The sequence below is a fragment of the Ammospiza caudacuta genome, chromosome 1, assembly GCF_027887145.1.
Source record: "Ammospiza caudacuta isolate bAmmCau1 chromosome 1, bAmmCau1.pri, whole genome shotgun sequence".
NCBI classification, from domain to species: Eukaryota; Metazoa; Chordata; class Aves; order Passeriformes; family Passerellidae; genus Ammospiza; species Ammospiza caudacuta.
The window spans coordinates 93,497,320-93,517,183 of NC_080593.1; the positions used below are offsets into that span (position 1 = coordinate 93,497,320).

Genomic DNA, 19,864 nt, shown 5'->3' on the forward strand with positions numbered 1-19,864 from the left:
GTTTTGTCTCCTCTGCATTAAAGCAGCTCTCACATTGATAATACTTCATCTGCTACTTTCTTTAATGAAAATAAAAGCAAAGTAACAATAAGATTTAAGTCCTCTTGACTAACAAGGAAACATCTTCCTTTCTGTATTTTCTTGCATGATTACTAGTGTGTTCACTGTCCTCATTCTTCTCATATGCTTATTCAGAGTTCCCTTTATTCCCTTCTTGGCTACCACTGGGCACACTTCTACCACATGGAGGGTTTTCTTTAACAAGACTTACTGGAATTTGGTTCATGCCTGAACCAAAACTCCTTACACAGCAGCTCATGGCTGGAGAAAGTAGAGTCACATGTAAACCCCAACTATTATCCCTGCATGCAGAGGAGGATTAGGAGTTGCATTAGCATTTGTAAAAAGGTCTTTGGTGTAATTATTTTATTGCTCCAAAAAGAATTGATTCCTACCCTAGCACAAAGCTTTTGAATGGATGAGTCTGATTTTGTGTTGCATTCAGGCTTGTCAGATCCAGTTTACAAAATGATTGTTGCTCTGCCTGCATGTGAGTATTTCTTCTGCAGCTGCAGAGCTGGAGGCCAAGTGTATGATTCAGTTGACCACAGTGATGCATTCATGTCAGTCAATTCTAAAGGACAGCTGTACTAGGAACTTGCCCAGGGTTTTAAGTGGTGGCCTTTGACTCTGCAGACTTCATCTCAGTGGTTTGGGTGGCTCTTGCCTTTTCTTGTGCCTGAGCCTCTTTTGCCTTGAGACATGGATTGTTTCAGAGTGTGTTTGCAACGGCACATCTTGAATTGCTGGAACACATCACTGCTCAGGAACAGCCTCTGTTGAGCTTCTCATTGAGCTAAATGCTGCTTTGCTCAGGCAAGTTACCACTTAAAGAGCTGATTCTCTTCTGCTTCCTGTTATTTCTCCCCTACCCCATGCAAATTATTTTGGATTCTTCCTTGAACTCTCACTGAAACAGTTGTGAGCCATTGGGTTTTCTAAGCTGACCTCCATCACATTCTGGCTCAGCCACAAGGCAGGAGGGGGTTTGGTGCTGGTCATGTCCAGTAGATTTTGCAAGATTCCACTTCTCTAGGTTGCAGCTTGAAAGGGGGTCTTTTTTTTTCAAGGTGGATTTTCAATCCATATTTCAAGGTTGCCCTTCCTCTTTGTCACTTCTGTCCCATATATAACAATGGAGCTGAATGAGCTGTGCTCTCTCTGTGTTTCATAAACATGATTCTTGCATTTCATTTAGCCTTGTCCACTTGTCTTCCTAGTGTCTACTGTTCCACCCAGTTGCTTCACTCTTCCTAAGTATTGTACCAATATAATAATGACCCACATATTTCTTTTGACAAATCGGGGTCCTCCTCATGCTGGTGTGTTTTCAGAGGGCCACTAATAACCTTATCCAGAAAAAGCAGATCATATCTACTTGCTCTGTCTCTTCTCTTGCCACACAGATCCAAACCATTTCTAACCCAAGCATTACCACATGTGCACCTTCTCACCAGTTCTTTCTCAGCTGGAGTCACCTTGGATTTCTCATTTCATCTGTAAAATCACTGGGATGCTGTCAAATTACAGATTCCATGAAATATTCCTTTTCTTTTTCAGGTGTGAATCAGGATATACTGGACAGCACTGTGAAAAGACAGACTTTAGTATTCTTTATGTTGTCCCAAGTAGACAAAAGCTTACGCATGTCCTTATTGCAGCAATAATTGGAGCTGTACAGATTGCCATTATAGTTGCAATTGTCATGTGCATAACCAGGTAAGTAAAGACAAAAACAGTGAAAAATTACACATTATATGGATATACTTTTTCTGTATTTAATTATATGATGTCCAACATTTTATTTGCTTAATATGCACTTAAAAACTACCTAATGACTGAAGCAGGATGATCATGTAACATCCTATCTGCCCCTTTGTTTCTTTGGTCACTAAAGAAAGATTTGTTTGAATTTAGAAACCGCCAGTAACCACTCTGAATCTCCAGACCAAACACACAGCAGAACAGATCAGCCTTAAAACAAATCCTAGAGTTAAGCTACCGTGTTAGGCCTTCACTGGACTTATTGAGGTATTGCTGAAATTTTGTGGAACCTTTGATCCCCAGCTACCACCCAGTGAAGCCAGAGGCTGACAAGATGGTGTTCCCTGTGGTACCACTGTAAATGGTGTTACACAGAGAAAGAAGTACCCCTCACATCATCTACACTTTCTGAAAATTAATGTACAACTTAGTCCCATTATTAGACACTCACTGTAAGAACATGTTTTGTGAAACTTAAAGACGCACAAGCACGTTTTGAGACAACTATAGGTTGTCTCCACTCTGTGTAGAAACTCATTCTCACACTGTGTAAAAACTCAGATGAGAGCCATGGGTTCTTTTTGATGACAAGGCATTCAGGTCTAGGACTTGAACCAAACAAAACACTGAGGTCTCTGAGATAGATAAAGGATAACTTTTTTACCTTATAGATGCATGAAGTATTTAAGTCTTACACTTGGGCATCCCTGCCACAGTTTGACTTTTCCTCCTCAAGTTGTCCTTCACTTTTTCAGCTCCACATACATTGGGCCATAAAATTTCTGCTACTGCATTAGTTTAAGACTTTCAAAACTCAGGGATGTAGAGGGACATGGCGAATTAACAATACAGGCCTTTTTCCCTGTATCCCTTGTAAAGTTCAACCTAACAGACACTACTAGCACATGTATAAAATAGCACCTGCACATGTAAAAGAGTTACTTGGCTCATGCAATTGATGTAATTTCTTTTTTCACTGAACATCCTGCTGGCCAAAGCAGTGGTGTGGAAAGCTATGGGTCAGCTCCTCTTTCAGCCTCTGTATGACCATTCCCCAGCTCTCAGTCTCTCACGTCTTGCTGCATCCCAGCAGGACTGCTGCATCATTCATTGCCTTGGCTAAGTGCCATTCCATTCAGGATTGCTGGCTTTTGTGAATCCTTTTAGTTGTGTGTCTGGCCCCAAGAAAGGGACTGCCAGAGTCACCCCACAGAGAGACCTGGGTGGGCTCTGTCTCATGGGCTGCAGCGAGCAGCAAGGCACCTGGAGGTCCAGCTCTTCAAAAGGCTGATTGATCCAGCCTCACCATCCACTGGGTTTTAAATATTAAATATGTATAAAGCAAAGCTAATGCAATCATTCCCTGTGGAATGTGTTTGCTGGATCAAGGCTGAAGGATGCAGCACCTTGCTGCTTTCAGTCTCAAGGTCAAGCAGGGCTCCCCTCTGCACGATCTGGGGTCCTACAGACATTCCCAGGGCACAGTCCAGTACTGAACAGCACGAGTGCCCCACTTGTCAGCACAGATCATAGACTCCTTGCTATTGCTAAGTACAGAAAATTGAGTCAATGCATGATTGTTAGGCTTAATTATAGGTGTCATATATAAAATCAGCCCTCCTTTGCTATTTCTCTCTTTTCTTTTTAACAGAAAATGCCCCAAAAATAATAGAGGACGTCGGCAGAAGCAAAACCTAGGCCATTTTACTTCAGATACATCATCCAGAATGGTTTAACTTAGTGCTTTTTATACCTACATTGACCATGTGATGTACATTTTTATTATATCTTTTTTTAAAGAATGGAAATATTTATTTCAGAGGCCTTATTTTTGAACATTTTTAGTGTCACAATGTTGGTCTGTATTCTGAAAGCATCAGCTCTAACAGCTATGGACTGCTTTAGTATCTTTACTTTTATGTTTTTGAATACAGTAGTTCATTTTCTGTATCTGTATCACATGGTTATATAATAGACTTGTGCTTTATCCATGGAATGTAATATTTTTGGGAACACAGATTTATTCCAACAATGGTTGTAGACTTAAAAAAACCCCAACAAACCAACAAAATAAGTCCACATTACCTAAAAAACAAGGCATGAACTAAAGGTAAAAATGTTTACAGCTTACTTTTCTTATGAGGAACTAGAAAACACTGTGTTTAAATACCGTAGATATTTAAATGTTTTTGGAAGTTAGTAACTGATTTTTTAGACACTGCCTATCGCATGAACTGTGAAGCTGTGTGCTGTGTGTAGTTGTAACATATTTATAAAATGTGTGGGCTGGGTCTAAGCACTGCCATCTTCAGTAATAATTCCAACAATTTATTTTTAAAGATGAAAATTATAAATTTCATAATTTGGGAAGTTACCTGGTAGGACAGATGGCACAGGTCCAAAAGAAGTAGGTCTTAGTAGATTTAGGTATTATAAAAATTGGTGTTGAATAATTGAACACAAATAATTGGAATAAAGCCTACTTTATCACTGTTAAAACTGTTTTAATACTTCTTAAACTTTTTTAAAGAAAATACATGTTTTAACACCTACAATACAGATTGTATAGTGTTTGTGATCAAAATAAAAAAAAATAAAAGTGAATGAATTACTAGCGCTCTTGTATAGAGTATTTTCAAGAGCTAAAGAAGTCCATCCAAATTAGTCTGCTGGTCATCGTTATATTAATAGACTGTTAGCTGTCGTTTGAAAGATCCCAAGATAAAGTGTGAATAGGATGTGTTCAGCTGTTTTAACATGTAGTGTAGGCTTTCAGAATTTTGCATGTAGGATTTAATAATTTGTTCAATAAAAAAAAAATGCTTTCAACATTTTGAACTGGAAAAGCATGTCACAATACAACGTTTTCACTATATTGCCTCTGGTTTAGTGTGTGTTTATTTGCTACCCCATGGGGTAATTGCAGCAAGCTGAAGACCTGAAGTTGTTTTGCTGGAAAAGAAACAGCCGTGCTAATTTTCCTGACCGCTTTTTGAATTCCCTCAGAGGAAAGCACTCCAGTAACATGAAAACAAAAGTAGATCTTTAAAAATATGCAAGTTTGCTTTCCTGCTTAATTAGCAAGTTACTTAACTTTCCTGGATTAACACTAATAACTTCATCAGTACAGAAGCGTGACCCTTTAAACGTATGTTCCTTTCCAGATATTGCTTCCTAATTTTAGGGGTTTCATGTTGCTGAAAGTATCTGAGCAATCATGTGTGGATATTTTGTAGTCAGAAGTATTTGACCAAGCTCCAGGAGCGGCGTTTCACGCCCTACTTTGAGCATCGCCGGAGCCAGCTGTCGCCCTGGCTCCCTGCAACAGCGCCACAATCGTTCTGGCAGGATCGCCGAAACTTCGCCTCCCTCCAACCTGGCTGAAGGCAGGCGGAATGGATCGCCGCGAAATCCCCTCGGAGGCCGACAAAACTCACCAAAATCGTCTCTCCAGTGTCATCGAGGAGGAGGAAGAGCAAGATGCAGCTTACACGATTGTGACAGTCCTGGACAAAGTGGCCAACATTGTTGACAGCGTGCAAGCGAGCCAGAAGAGGATAGAGGAGAAGCACAGGGAGATGGAAAATGCCATCAAGACCATCCAGATTGACATGCTAAAGCTTGCCCAGGCTCATGGCAATACGGGCTTCACGGTGAACAAGTTACTGCAGAAAACCAGCAAAGTCAGCTCCACCATGAAGGAGGTGCGGGCGCGCGTGGAGAGGCAGAGCACCAATGTGAGGAAGGTGGCAGCAAAACAGGAGGAGATGTTGAGAAAAAACAAATTCCGGGTCGTGATCTATCAGGTAACCATGAACCTCATTTCTTGTGCTACTGTGGCTTTCCCACCTCCTCTTTGGTGCTTCTGGGAGGTGCTGGTTAACGAAGCAAAAGGTGCGGTCTGTCCAACATAGGAGTTATTTTATGCTTACTTTAACACTGATCTGTGCTCCCCAATGCCTTTCAGCATGAACCTACTGGCAGCAGCACACAGGGTCTATTATTAGTGTGTGTAGATTTCTGAGCCAGTCGTGTAAGATTAACTGCAGATCAGCAAGGACTATTTGCTGCCTCTCCGAAGGGTAATATGAGGCAGGCCCTGTAAATCTTGTCATACAAACCATGCCTGACATTCATCTCTGTTATTTTTTTCACCGTATTAGGTAGAAGTGCAAATAGCAAAAGTGTTTTCAGGCTCCCTGAAATGCAGACTTTCTTCTAACACTAATTTTAAAACATGGCTTGTATAATTTGCAGCATTGCCCAGGCCTTCATACTGCTGACAAATTGGGACTTTTTTCATTGTCTCAGTCTATAGCAGTATATGTACAAACTAAGGCTCAGATCCACAAACCCTTCATGACAACAAATACTCCCTTGCATGGTCTACATTGGAAATGGTTTAACATAGCACTGTTCTTTCAATCACAGTGGGCAAGGAAATCATATCGTTTCTTTCACTGACCTTTTTCTAGGATGTTCATTGTACATTAAAATAATTGTATTTGAAGAGAAGTTTCATAAAACAGCATGGTCTCACTTGCATCTGTACAAACAGTGCAGACAGTTCTGGGGTCTTGTCAATCAATGAGTGCTGTGAAACACATTTGGTCTGATCCTGTCTTTGCTGGAACCTCCCAGCTTCCCAGGTCAGTAGAAAGTAGGAGTGTTTGATATTTTGCCAGAAGCATAGCTGCTCCTTTTTTACCAGCAAGTCGCTAAAGCGTCTTTCAAATGAGTTTTATTCCTCATTTGGCATTCTTGAAAATACCACCCCGCATGAGTAATACAATGCACCCCCATCACTCAGTTTTTACACTCTGATCTTGCATCTGTTTGTACATAAATGACATAATTTGCAATGAATGGAGCCATGTGTTTCACTGAGTTTGTACACCACAGTGAACAGCTGACAAAATCTTCATAACCTAGCTTTCTTAAAATAGTTCATTTTTCACTACTGGGAAAAAATAGCTAAAAAAATAGAAAAGGCTGAAGGTGGGGAATATTACCTCTTTAATGTTATGTTAGTACCACATACAGCCAAATTGTGCCTCCCAGATTCTCTGACTGGATGACTAACTATGGCTGTTCAGGAGAAAGTACAGGCCAAATCTGCCCTATTATTACCATTATTGCATGCTGCATCATCATCTTGGAATAGAAAACAGGCACTTTCACTTTTTGCTTGCAAATAATTTCCTAGTTAAAGGTAATAAATCTTTGTGACTCCCCTGGTTAATGACATAATGCCATTTCATTGATGGGCCTTTACGATAATGACTGCAGCAGAACCAATGCTTTGAAAATATTTTTTCTTGAAACAGTATTCATTACATGATGTAAATTCTTCTGCTAGCAAGGCAAGAGCTGTTGTTTATTTTAAAATATAGTCAAATTTGGTCAAAATGGATTTACACACAGGTGTAAAGAACAGCTGTTGGTACTTTCAGATATTTAATACAAAAGATGGCCCTCCCAGTGTGTGCTTTCCCCAAGAATCACCTTCAGTAGGAGTTTATGATCTCTCCCCTGGTTTTGCTGGACAAGAATGACCTGCACCCTGTTCTGTATGTTTAATTCTTAGATGGTACTTTTCAGGAAAGGAAACAGCATTTTTTTCTGTCTTTCTGGTTTCCTCTTCCTACAGCGGTTCAGAACTGTCAGTGAGAATATGAGTGACTCCCTCCTTAACTTCCATCCCTTTTGTAAGGTAGACTGAAGAACCTTTACCCACTTGCAGGGAGGAGAGGCAGACATGTGGATCCCTCTAGGATCTGCCATTTAACACTTTTCTGGAGAGGGATAACTGCAGCACTGCCCGAAACCTGGAACACTCTAGGTAGGCAAGAGTCCACTGTGACCTCAAGGCACAGGTACACTTAGGAAGGTCTCTTTCACACAGGTGCAGTGATTTTCACACTGCTGATTTGCACCAGGGCAGGCACACTGCTGCAGGGCCAAGACCTGAATGACTGGAGCTTGGCTGGGATGAGTGGGAGTCTGTTAATAGCTCCGGAACCAGCATGCTCCCTGTGCTATACATTACCAATGGCTGTAACTAAGTTGTTTACTCTAGGCCTGTGATTGACACCTCTTCTGCACAGAGGTGGTTTTTTTTCCTGATGAACTATTTGGAACATTGTGATGGGGCCAATGACCCGTGTGCTGCTGGCATGGAATCTTTACACAGGCGAGCACACGTGGGTTTTAGTTTTAACTTTTGCGAGAATATCAGCGTATGAGTAAAAAGGAGACACCAATTAAATGCTAAAGATTTCCTTTCAAGTGGGTAGCTTTGATCTTATCATTGATGGAGGGAGTAGGCAGGTTGAAAAGGATCATTGGCTGAAGGAGATTGTCCCAAGAGATCTCAGCAATGATGAAAGGAGTTGGCGATATCCTCACGTTAAAAAAAGACAAAGTGATCATCCTTGAGCAGAATGATTAGGCAATTTAGAGCATTCATTTTTAGAAGGCCATGTGGTTGAGGGAGAGATTTGGTAGCAGGCAGCTCTCCTCCCTAGGCTGACTGCATGATTAAAAATGCCAGGTTACTTCAGACTTTCTAGTGAAGTCTTTGACCCTGGAGTGCTGTGTGCCCTGAGACTATAGTAGGGAATAAAAAGGATGTTGTAAGTTGTACAGGTCACTGCTCATTTCTGTTCAGGTTAGTCTGAATAACCAGCTGTAAGAGCTATCATTTCTCTGAAGTCAAAGAGCATTTAACAGTTTAAATCATTCTGACTAAAATATTCAGAAATTAAAGGGGATTTTTTTTTTTTTACCCTGAATGAACTTGTTTCATTTGCTTTTCTGCATGTCCTGCAAGTCTCTATTTAAATGAAACTGTACAGGCACCAGAAAGTCCATGTTACTGTTACTCAGCTTTCTGTCTATTATTACTTCACATTAGCACCATAAATGAGTAACTGCTCCTTATGAAGGGACACATGCATTTGTTTTATTCACTCCTGTCTGACATTTAAAATTAGTGGAGGTGTCATAAACCAAGATTATGGCTTGACTGACCTACACAGCAGGGTTACAGCTGATTTGTTTGCCCTGTGGTTGCTCCACTGCACACACTGGGAGAGGCTCACAGCAGCAGCCTTGTGTATGCCTCTGATATTATGCATAAATAATAAATAAGTTAAAATGTATGTGTCATGTCTTGCCCATTGACATTCTCTGCCTATAATGACTAGGACAGTAAGAATGGTGAGATCAAGATGGGGATAATAATCTGGAAACCTGAGGTGGAAACACCTTCATCTGAAGTGGCAGTAGAAATTAGGGAGTCAGGAGCTCAGGAGATTGCCATTAATTTGGTACCCTTTGGGCATAAGAATGGCAGTCTCAAAAATGGCCCTGCAGAACAAAATCCTTAGTAGAATGGAGTTAAATAGCTCACTCAGAGCAGACTGTGCTAGGTGGCTCATATTTGATAATTTTTCTGTTTTGCAGAAACATAGGAGGTCTTATCCTTTCTCATATTTATGTACCTGGTATCTTACCTCATATCTTACCTAGATAATCTGGAAAAAACAACAGGTGGCCGTGCATTGTGTTGAAATGTGAAGTTTGCAATGGGTTCCTGAAGGTGTGTTTCTGTCTTTGTCAACTGTCTAATATCTTCCTTGAAAATTTTTATACAGAAAAGATGCGATACTAAAAAAATGTGTTCAAAATTAGAAGCTGTCAGTCCATAGAAAGAAACATAGACAAGAAATCAAATTACTTTTACAGCTGGAATAATGTTAATTTTAGTGTACATGGTGCTAATTCCTGCACTTTTAGTTCTGATTTGAAAGCATAAATGGATGTCTTCAGTTCTGGAGACAACAGGGTCTATACAAAACTGCCTTCTAGAACTCATGGGAAGACAGGAAATCCAAATTGTTATTAAAGTGCAGCCTGAAAACTTAATGGGGGAAAAAATAGTGTGAATTGACTGACTACCTCTGACAGCAGAACACCGGCCTCAGCAGCCCAGCGACACAGGGCCTTTGTTGGAGTCTTGTGGCAGAAACCTTATAAATATTTTTACAGCTGGGAGAGGTAATTGCCTTTGCTGAGAAAACAGAGAAGAAAATAAACCCAATTATTGTGTCAGAGAGTGTCATGAGAGCCCTTTGTTTGCATTGTTGAGCCCAGTGCTCCAGTTCAAAGTGCAGGGCTGGCCCCGTGCTGTGCAGCAGCCACTAATGGAGAAGCTATCAACCAGCTAAAGAAAAACTGTGTTTCTAGTGACATGTTTTCAGGCAATGAGGAGAAAGAAAAATTTTTAAAAAATATTAAAAAACAGATGTTGGGCTGCTTCTATGTTCCTAAAATGAAATGGTTTGCATATTTCACAGGACTTTGTCCATACAAGCTGGACTCAACACCATTGGATCTGGTATCCTCAGAGCTGTTCCTTTGGGCTGATCCTCACAAGGGGACAAGCTGTCCTCTTTGCAGAGCTGCCATTGATTTTTCTCCACCTATTAGCACTGAGTGGTGGAAACAGCTGATCTTGGTTTACATTTGCACTGGGTGCAGCTGTTCAGGGTTCCCTTGGGGTTGAGAATCCCCTTCCCTTGGGGCTGCCCTGCAGGTCAACACAGGAGTGCAGTTACAACATGAGCCTCCTGTGTCACGTCTCTTCTCCATGGTCCTAGAGGCTCCTAGAATGGTCACCAGGAGCTGTGGCTGGCTGCTGTGGGCACACATGTATCTGAGAATGGAATCATAGAATCACTTAGGTGATTCCTTAGGAAAATTCCTCTTGAGATCATCAAATCCAGCTGTTCAGCAAAACCCTTCATTCCTGAGGAACAGATTTGGGAATGGACTTGACTGGGGACATGCAGCTGGGATTCATATTCTCAACAGTACTGAAGATAGCCAAGCTTACAATTAGCCCCTTAGTACAGGAAAAAAGTTGATCAAAACAGCACAGGAATGGAGATGAGGAATATGTGAAGTCACAAACAGGAAGTTTAGGATCTGGGACAGGACTCATGTTGCCAGGCATTAATTTGACATCAGTAACACAGATGTTTGTACATTTGGCCTGTATGTTCCTTTTCAAGTAAGCAGAGAGAAGTGTGAGGAGCTTGATTCTCCCAACCTGTTGCAGACATCTGCTTCTGGATCCAGTTCCTACTTTATATGTGTCTGCTCTCCCCATATAGTTAAATTGTTGTCCTGGAATGAGTTCATATGGAATTCTCACTTATACTTGAGAACTCTTCCGTGGTCTAGCTGACTTGTAGGAACACTCACCATGTGATGAATGAATGAATCAAAACATTACCAAATATTTTTTTCCCGTCCCATCACACCTTGTGATGCTTTTTGCCCTTCACTTGCAAGGGGCTTCCAGAAACCTTGGAAATGAGGAATTTCACCAGTTTGATTGCAAGCCTGCAAACTGACCTGCAGAGCTATTGCCTGGTCTAGTTCCATAAAGCAATAGCAGAGCAGACAAAGTATGAAGCTTTTGTTTTCCCCTGAAGCTGCAGTCGTCCTTTTTGTGCAGCATGTGGTAGCCTGGAGCCAAGGGCTTCTCCACTGATGCGGTGTAACTGGGAACTGGCTGCTCATTGACTGCTGAAAACCACAGACAGTGATAATGGGCAAATGAGATGAGTTCCTTTGTAGTCATTGTATGCTGGTGGTTGAATTAATGAATTTCTGTCAGAATTTAAATAAAAGGGATGTGTATTAGGCTTCACAAAAGAGAAATGAGGGGAGTTGACTGTTCCAGACTGGTTTTCCATTGTGGAAAAATAATTCTAAATGCAGCAACAGCACTTAGCCATAAAGTCTTCTATGCTGAAGTGTTTACCTGATAAAATTCTTAGGTGGCCTTTTAAAATAATCCTGTTTGTCTCTCATCTGAGCAGTTTTCTGGCCTGCTGTCAGAGATTCTGAAATGACATATTTGCAAAAGAAATGAGGGGATCACTTGAGATTTAAAAAGCTTCACTCTTAACTGTTAGAATATGAGTCAAAGTGCTGAATGATTTCTAATTGGTTATTCATCAGTGGTTTCATGTTGATTTAGAGCACGATTTCAAGGAGGTATTTTAATGATTTACCTTGGCTACCAGTCTGAATAACAAATCGTTCATCCAACATGCAAATTTCTAAGATTTGTTTAAAACATTGTGGCAGTGCAGTTTCCTGCCCATAAGCTGCCCATCATTTGCATCACCAGTTGTCATAGACACAGCAGCAGTGCCAGAGCAGGCTCTGGGTTCCCTTTGACCACTTTGCTGCTTCGTGCTCTGCTTCAGAATTGTCAGGTGATCACCAGTCAGCCCCATCTGTGCTTGTGCTAATCATCACCTGCACTTTCTGTGTTATACACCCCAAGGCTGAAAGATCATTTGCTGTGACCTTTTCCCTAGGCAACACAATGACTCCAAGTTATGGAGTTTCATCAGTCTCTCCTCCCTACTTATGCTGTGAGCAGTTTCTTTAAGACCATTTTGAGTCTTGATTTTATATATACAATATGTAATTAAATACATATACGTATATGTTATTTTAGATATATAAAAATGAATTATTTATTTACTCTGATTTTCTGAGGGTTTTTTATTTTAAAAATTTTTTTTTGCTAAAGTGTTGATTGAAATTAGGTAATAGTTGAGAGCTGATAACTGTTGCCTTTATTAAAGTTGTTTAGAGTTATATTTTCAAGCTATTTAGAAAGAGAACACAAAACCAGTTTATAGCATTTCTTGCAAATATTTACGTGTAATACAGTGCATTACCTTTTTTCCTCTCTGCCAATTTTGAGTATTGAAATACAAAGCTTTGAATGCATATACAAAAAACTTCAAAAAGACAATATTTCTCTCATATTTCTATTATTTTTTTCTTTTCAAATGACATAAAATTATTACTGAAATCATCAGTTTAAATGTTTATGTACTTAAGAAAAGCCTAAGTATTGTTTTACAGTGACATTATGTCGCTGCTTTGCTTAGCAAATCAAGTGAACTCTAAATGAAAAACACATATCTTCTTAAGGAAAATAAAAATACTGCTGCTATTAATTATTGATCCCATCTGTGCTCCCAAAGAGTGGAAATTTATCTAGTAAGTTTGTGAGGGAATCTTTTCAACAACCCTTTTTTCTTTTCCCAGCCTGGCAGTCCTTGCTGAAGGCATGACATTCTTCCAGCAGCCCCCTTTGGCTCCCTAGGGCAGCAGTAAGGGAAGGCTGCTTTTAGAGCCAGCCTGATCCTTGCCAGGACACCAGGGCTGCAAAATGCCTGAGACATTGCTAAACAATTTGCTCTGCCATTTGCCCCTTTCTCTTCCCAGAGAAGAGGAGAGCCTGGCTGTGCAGGCAGGGTTATCAAGCAGGCACATTCTGAAACAGCCTCTTCCCCTGCGTGCTTCAATTATCTGAGCATTGCCATCTTGAGAGTCTCATAGGGTTGATTAGAGGCATTGCCACATTTAAGGTTATTTACCCACTGGTTTTAAGGTTTGAGCACGATGGAAAAGTCAGCACGTTTCCCTTTGCATGGTTGAGGAGCAGGTGCATTAGCCTTCCCTCATAAATGCTTTACTATAGCCTATGGGAAAAAATGCTACTGCTTTGATCCCTTCCTTGTGATTAGAATATGTCTGCAGTGCCTGCAAAATGGTTACTGTTCCCCACCCCCATGGGTGCTGAGCAGCCAGAATTCTGGCAGCTGATGGAGAGTTTGAAGAGCAGAAGGAGGGTTTGAAAGACACAGGCTATGTCCACTTGAAAATTTTCTAATTGTGAATGAAATTGAAATGAGAACAGGGGGTGAAAATACCAGTGATGGAGTCAGACTTTGTTAGGTTTCAATGCCATGCTGGCCTTCTTATCAAAGCTGAGGGTTACTTATATGTTTACTTTGTATTCAGCCTGGGCCTTAAGAACTCAAAATTCTTTAGCTAGGCATATTTGAGAGGTTAAATACTAAAAAAATTGGAAAAAACAAACTTCAGGTTTAAGATGCTTTCTTAGCAAACTTGCCATGCTAGGGGCTTCACCAGCCATTCCTGAATTGTGCAGTTGTTCTGTTAGGGTGTTATACCTCAAAGCTTTGTCTATTAAAGCTTTTCCTTCAGCAGTGGATGTAAATACTCTGCACCTACAACTGCAAAGGTCTCCAGGATTTTCCCTTACCATTCAACCTATGCTTTCAGTCCCTCCTTTGCTACCACAAAACCTGAAGTCTTTCTCCTTTCAGGCTTCATGTCCTTGCAGACACAAACATTTCCCCAAAACATTTCCAGTTTCAATACACCATCTAATCCGACTCATTTGTCCCCTCCCTCCTCCCACACCCATTCATGACACACAACTTCTCTTCTCAGCCCCCCTGTCCCCTGAAAATTTTAAGCTCTACAAGTAAGGTACCTGAGCCATGGCATGCTTGCTCAGATGAACAAGCTTGGGAGGAACAGACAGAATGACTCAGAACACAGCCAGTTTCACAGGAGAGCACTTATTTCTTTGTGTCAGGACCCAGCTCCATTCTCAATTTGGTGGAAAATGCCTGAATGTTTCTGTGTTAGTGGAGGGGCCATGTAAGGGTGAGAAGGTGGGAGATGCATAATATGAGCATGTGTATTATACTTCTTGTACAAATCAAAGACAACTTCCAAATCAAACACTTACATGACAGATTTACGAACTTTTTTCTTGGAAGAGAAGGAAAAAATATTGCTCTGTTTGAAAGATCTAAGTCTGTTTGCAGTGTGTTGAGTGGTGGATAACATTTCAGGAGATTATGTCCAATGAGCAATTATGGCAAACAAACACACAAGGACCAGTGTGAGCACCCTCTGCAGGTGCTCCTTCTAGGAGGAGTGATGAAAGGGAAAGGGAATGCTCAGCTTTCACAGATTTGTTTTCTGATTCTGGCCTCTGCATATCTTTGTGGTTTTCAGTTGATGAAGCAAGCTGAGTACACGTCCTATGTATTAATCCATAGACAGCCCCTATGACTGCATGCCTGTTTCCTCAAGAAATCATGTTAAAAAAAATTGACTGCTTGGTATAATATTTTACTGTGAAATAATCTCCTGTCCTCATTTTAGACCCTCCCTTACCTCCCATGAGTGGTGGTGGTGGTGGTGGGTACCAGTTCTTCCTAGCAAAATGCTTAAGCAGATTTTTAACAAAAAGCTTGAAAGCAGCAGCATCAATGGCTCAACTCCCTTCTCATCCTCCCCAAAGATTGGACTGCCCAATCCTGCTATTCCTAGTCCCACCTGCTTTATAGACAAGGAGAAAGCTCACCCAATTTAGGACTTTGTTCTGTGCTGCTGAAATCACTAAAGCTTCTTGTTCCTGCCTTAGGAAGGATGAGCTCCTCTCTTCTCTCTGCCCCATGGATATCTAGTGATAAGAAGAAATGAGTTAGGAGCAGGAGAGAGAGAAATTAAGCAGATGAAAAAGCTCACCTACTGAGCCTAAATCACTGAATTTTTATTCTGAAACCTTCCTAACATGCTAGACAGGCTCACTAATACTTTCCACTTCGGTTACATCCAGAAATCTTGAGAGGAGATAGAAACTCACACTAATCTTTTGCCTTGCTACACTTGATTCTGCAAGATATGTGCAGAGACCAAGGAAAAGAAGAAAATCAAAGATTTGGCAAAGTTCATACTGAGACTCTGTAGGAGAATGAAAATATTTCTCAGGATCTGCATGCAGCTCTAGTTTCTGTGTCTCATCTACAAGATCTTCATCTCACATGTTCTTGTTCATAACTTGTGATTCTAACGTGAGTAGGAAAGATAAATGCTCTCTTCTGTCGCTAACAGACTAAAAGTAAACACAATAAAAATCTAGCAATTGACAAAAAGTACAGACAAATTCTTCTTCCAAAGGAAGACAAATATTGCAGAGAAAATAGTGTCTCTGCCTTCCCTCTTTTTAAAAAGTAATCTTCATATGAAAGGCATATTCCTCTCCCCATATTGTATTCGTCTCTGTATGCACTGACATTTCAGAATATTCATTCTGGAAATAGTTTTGTTACCATTTCAGCTGAAGGAAAGGGGTATAATTTAAAAACATTTTAAGGAATTACTATCCAGCTGTGTTTTTAGTTAATTTTCAGGAAAAAAGAGATTATGTTTATGTGTAGAAGTCTTTATATAATTAATGTTAATTTGCACATTAATGAAGATTATTAGCAAAGCATTGTAGTTTTGTTCCTGCTGATTTTGACAGATGAGTTGAACAACATTCTGCTGTAATCAATGTAACATAATTTGTCCCTATTTTTTCTAAGCATTAACAACTATTTTAGTAAAGGGTTTTTATTGAAGCCAAGGCATGATGAGAGGCTCTTAAGTGGGCTTTCTCTGTCAAATAGCTCAATGTATGTTATTTTATGTAAAATAACATGACTCACTACTAATGAGCCACTGTGAAAAATGACAGACATCTTTTTGGCCAGAAAGAAGTTCACAGCAAAATATTCAGTTGGGCTTACTTGCTATTCATGGGTTCACACCTTCAATATCTCTCCTATTGTCTACATTAGGATGATAATACTAAGGGTAGAGTCCTTCTGCTGCCGTGCCCCAGAAATCAGCTGTTGTGGTTAGCACTAATGAGAAACAGCTTAGAGGAGTGTCACACAGCTGTTGTACATACAGCTGTTTGCAGCCCAAGGGGCTGCTCCTCCTGGGAGAAGAGCACAGGCACGTGCATGTAAAAAGCTGGTAGGGAAGAAGGGGGTGGCACTGTCTATCTCAGACCCCTCCTACAAGTTTTTCTGCTCTGCATGCACTGCACTCCTAGACAGATCTCACTGACACTGAGCCACAAATTTGTACTGTCCATGCAGACCAGGGAAACAGCTTTCTTAGGAGATTCTCCCTGTTCATATAAATCTTTCATTGCCATTAACTTTTTTCCCTTTTTCTTTTTTCCTCTCAGCTATCCTTAACCACTAGCTCATTCTTGGTAAAATTTTTGTTTACTGTGGACAGTTTTTGGAAGTCTTCCATGTTTTTGAGCTTTGAGCCTCTAGCAATTCTTCTTTGGAGAGGCTGCATAATTCCTAGGGCTAAGATATATAGGATTGTCACCATTTCCAAGCATGCTGCTGATACACATTAGATGTGTCATATAAATATATAATTCTGATTCTGCATGCTCAAACAGGCCACCAAATTGGCTACAGGAGACAGAGATGCTTGCTCAGGAATATCATACATTTCCAGATGGAATAAATCATGTTCACCTCAGTGATGGTGCAGGTGCTGAATGAATTGTGTGTTACTTGGTTTACCAAATAACATCTGCCTGTTTTACTGATTTGTGCCCTTGAGCAGCCAGCCCATGTAAGTTAATATGGGGGAGCCATTCCCTTCTGGGCAGCAACAGCAGTGTTTGCTAAGTTCCAAACAGTCAAAAAATGCACAATTGTCTTGGTAATAGTAGTAGACTGAAGCTACTTGTATCATTGAGATATTTGCTTGGATAGTGTACAGCTGACACAATTCCAAGAGCCTTTTTTGTCTACAGTGTCTGCTTTTATTGGTGAGGAATAATGGATCTAGGTCTGATCCAGAGCAGCAGATAAGTGCAAAAAAAAAAAAAAAACCTAGACAAGTTTGGTCTGAAAACCATTAGAGGCCAGGACTCATAAGACCATTGCATTGATTAATTTCAGGTAGAACCACAGTGAAAAGAAATCTTTAATCGGGGATATAGTATCTTTAGAGAACTTGGCACAGTTTTCTTTTGCCATTTGTGTTCTGCATAGATTGGGTATGATGGTACAAGTCTACCTTACTTTGTTACAGTATTATATTTCAGTTAGTACTAATTAACTGCAAGCCAACCAAAAAAAAAAAAACCTTGAACCACCATCTTTTTGAAACACACATGCTGGAAAATGACTCTCTGCTTTAATTCGCAGGAGGAAACCGAGTGTCCTTCATCTCTCTCCGTTATCAAAGAGATGACACCAGGTGAAACTATAGAGGATGATTTCTTCCTACCTGACGATCTCTCTTCTGATGAAGAATATTATATCGAAGAAAGCAAAGCAACCAAGTTCAAGAAATCAGGCATGAGGCGCATTGATGACATCAAAAAGGCATTTTCAAGGGAAAATATCCAAAAGACAAGACAAAATTTTGGCAAGAAGGTAAACAGGCTTCAAACTAGAATAGTAACCCCTGAGAGGAGAGAGAGGATCAGGCAGTCAGGAGAGAGACTGAGACAATCTGGAATAAGGATCAAGAAAACCATTTCACAAGCTGCTCCAACAAAGGAGACATTCAAGATCCATAAAAAAAGTAAAGAGCGAACAGGAGCCGAAGGTCAGGAGGGGATCCAGGAAGCCGGTGTACACATCGCCTCTGAGCTCCCAGCAGCAGAGCCCTTCACCGAAGAAATCTCTTACACAGAAGTGATCACTAAGGTAAAGAAAGACAAGAATAGTGCAACAAAAGGTGCTTCCCAGTCAACTGAAATAGGGGTGACCATCCCAGAAGTTGTCCTTAAGCAGGAAAGAAAAGAAGGAGGAGGAGGAGGAGGTGACGATGACGTCCCTTTGCTAGACTTAAAGCAATCAGTATAAGGAGTCAATGAGCACACACCCCATACTGTCCTCACTGAGCAAGAGAGAACACAGTATGTACTCACTCAGCTTTAGAAAAATGTGTGAATTTGTGTTCTATCACAAACCCGTGTTGGTGTTGTTCTGCCATCCACATAGATGTCTGTAGTGTTGTCTTCCTGACAAAAGTCAAGCCATGCAAAGTGAATGAAGGGGCTCCCCCTGTGTCTCGGCGTGTGCCGATAGCCATCGTTAACCCCAATGGAACTCACAGTGTCAAAGGGAGATGGGAATCTGCTGCATTTCCAAGATTGATTTAGCAGTCACTTTACAGCCTACTCATTCTTATCGTTTCATGTGCAACAGTATAAAATTTATTTCCATTATGTTATACCAACTCATCTAATCAGAAAACAATAACAAAGCTATTACTTCATATTAGCAAAAGGAAGAAATATGGAAAATGTCATTTCGCTGTGCAAATATTATCACTTAAGGACCCTCACAGAAAAAAAAAGCAGGAAGAGCAAATTCCTGCTTTACCCATGGTATGAAAAAATATGGCAGGAATTATAGGGTTTTGAGTAAATTGTGTTTTTCTTAGTAGAAAAGAGAAACTCCTGAAATGACTAGAGGTTATTTCCAGACTTCTGGAATAGGAAGGTTCATTGTAAGTAAGCAATGTGTTTTGTGCATTTATGGAGTAAGAATAAAAAAGAAGACACATTAAAAATGGAATAGCAGAAGGAAAAAGGAAGGAGGTATCGTACTCATGTTTTGGAAAGAGGAGATTGTGAAGAAGGCAATTATATGAAGCAGTAAAAGTGGAATAAGATGAATGCATAGGTTCTGGATAAATTGAGAGAAAAATTAGAATACTATAACTACATTTTCCTTGAGATTTTTTAGAAAATTATTCTTTACAGAGGATCATAGGTTTTATGAATATAACTGACCAGACAAGGGAATTGTTTTGTTTTCCATTCTCTGTGTTTTTTCTGAGCTTCACTGCAATTAAAATCTATCCTACAAAGTCACAGATGTACAGGGCCAATCCATAATCCAATTCTTTTTTTCCTATCATCCTCATTATTGACCAGTCACAGCCTCAGGGATTATGAGACAGACACCCTTTGGACTATGGAATGCTGTTTATTTGCAACTCTCAGGAGCCAGTGCCCTGACATCAGATATGTTTGTAAACATGACTGCTACAGTGACATGGGTGCAGGACTGTATTGCTCTCTTCATTCTTAAATGGAGTTGCCTTCAAAGCACTTATCTAAAGCAATGTTAATCATTTACTATCTGTGTGAAACTTGTACAATATTGCCAAAAGCTGTATGATTGTATTTAATATCTCGGGTTCATTTTAACAGAAAAGCATAACTTGGTTATCTATATACATTGTTTGAAGACTTCCAGCTAATTGTTAATCTATCATTGAAATATAATTAGTTTGA

At 40.2% G+C, this 19,864-nt stretch overlaps 2 protein-coding genes across 3 annotated transcripts in view; both read left to right on the forward strand.

Annotated features, from left to right (window-relative positions):
* The window catches only part of TMEFF1 (transmembrane protein with EGF like and two follistatin like domains 1), a 115,136-nt gene extending 110,069 nt beyond the window's left edge, over positions 1 to 5,067 (forward strand). The window contains exons 9-11 of one of the 2 annotated variants that reach the window (XR_009275295.1): positions 1,621 to 1,779; positions 3,476 to 3,934; positions 4,989 to 5,067. Coding sequence is in view for 1 of the 2 variants with exons in the window: in XM_058813441.1 (XP_058669424.1) it covers positions 1,621 to 1,779; positions 3,476 to 3,560 (244 nt within the window). In the remaining variant the exon portion in view is untranslated. Of the gene's footprint in view, positions 1 to 1,620; positions 1,780 to 3,475; positions 4,610 to 4,988 lie in introns of those variants that run through there. The other variant, XM_058813441.1, reaches the window with a different exon arrangement.
* A 143-nt stretch (positions 5,068 to 5,210) lies between these two features.
* Positions 5,211 to 19,864, forward strand: CAVIN4 (caveolae associated protein 4). Its single transcript, XM_058813559.1, has 2 exons — positions 5,211 to 5,630; positions 17,757 to 19,864. The coding sequence occupies exons 1-2, from the start codon at positions 5,220 to 5,222 to the stop codon at positions 18,420 to 18,422; spliced, it is 1,077 nt and encodes a 358-aa protein (XP_058669542.1). The 5' UTR covers positions 5,211 to 5,219; the 3' UTR covers positions 18,423 to 19,864.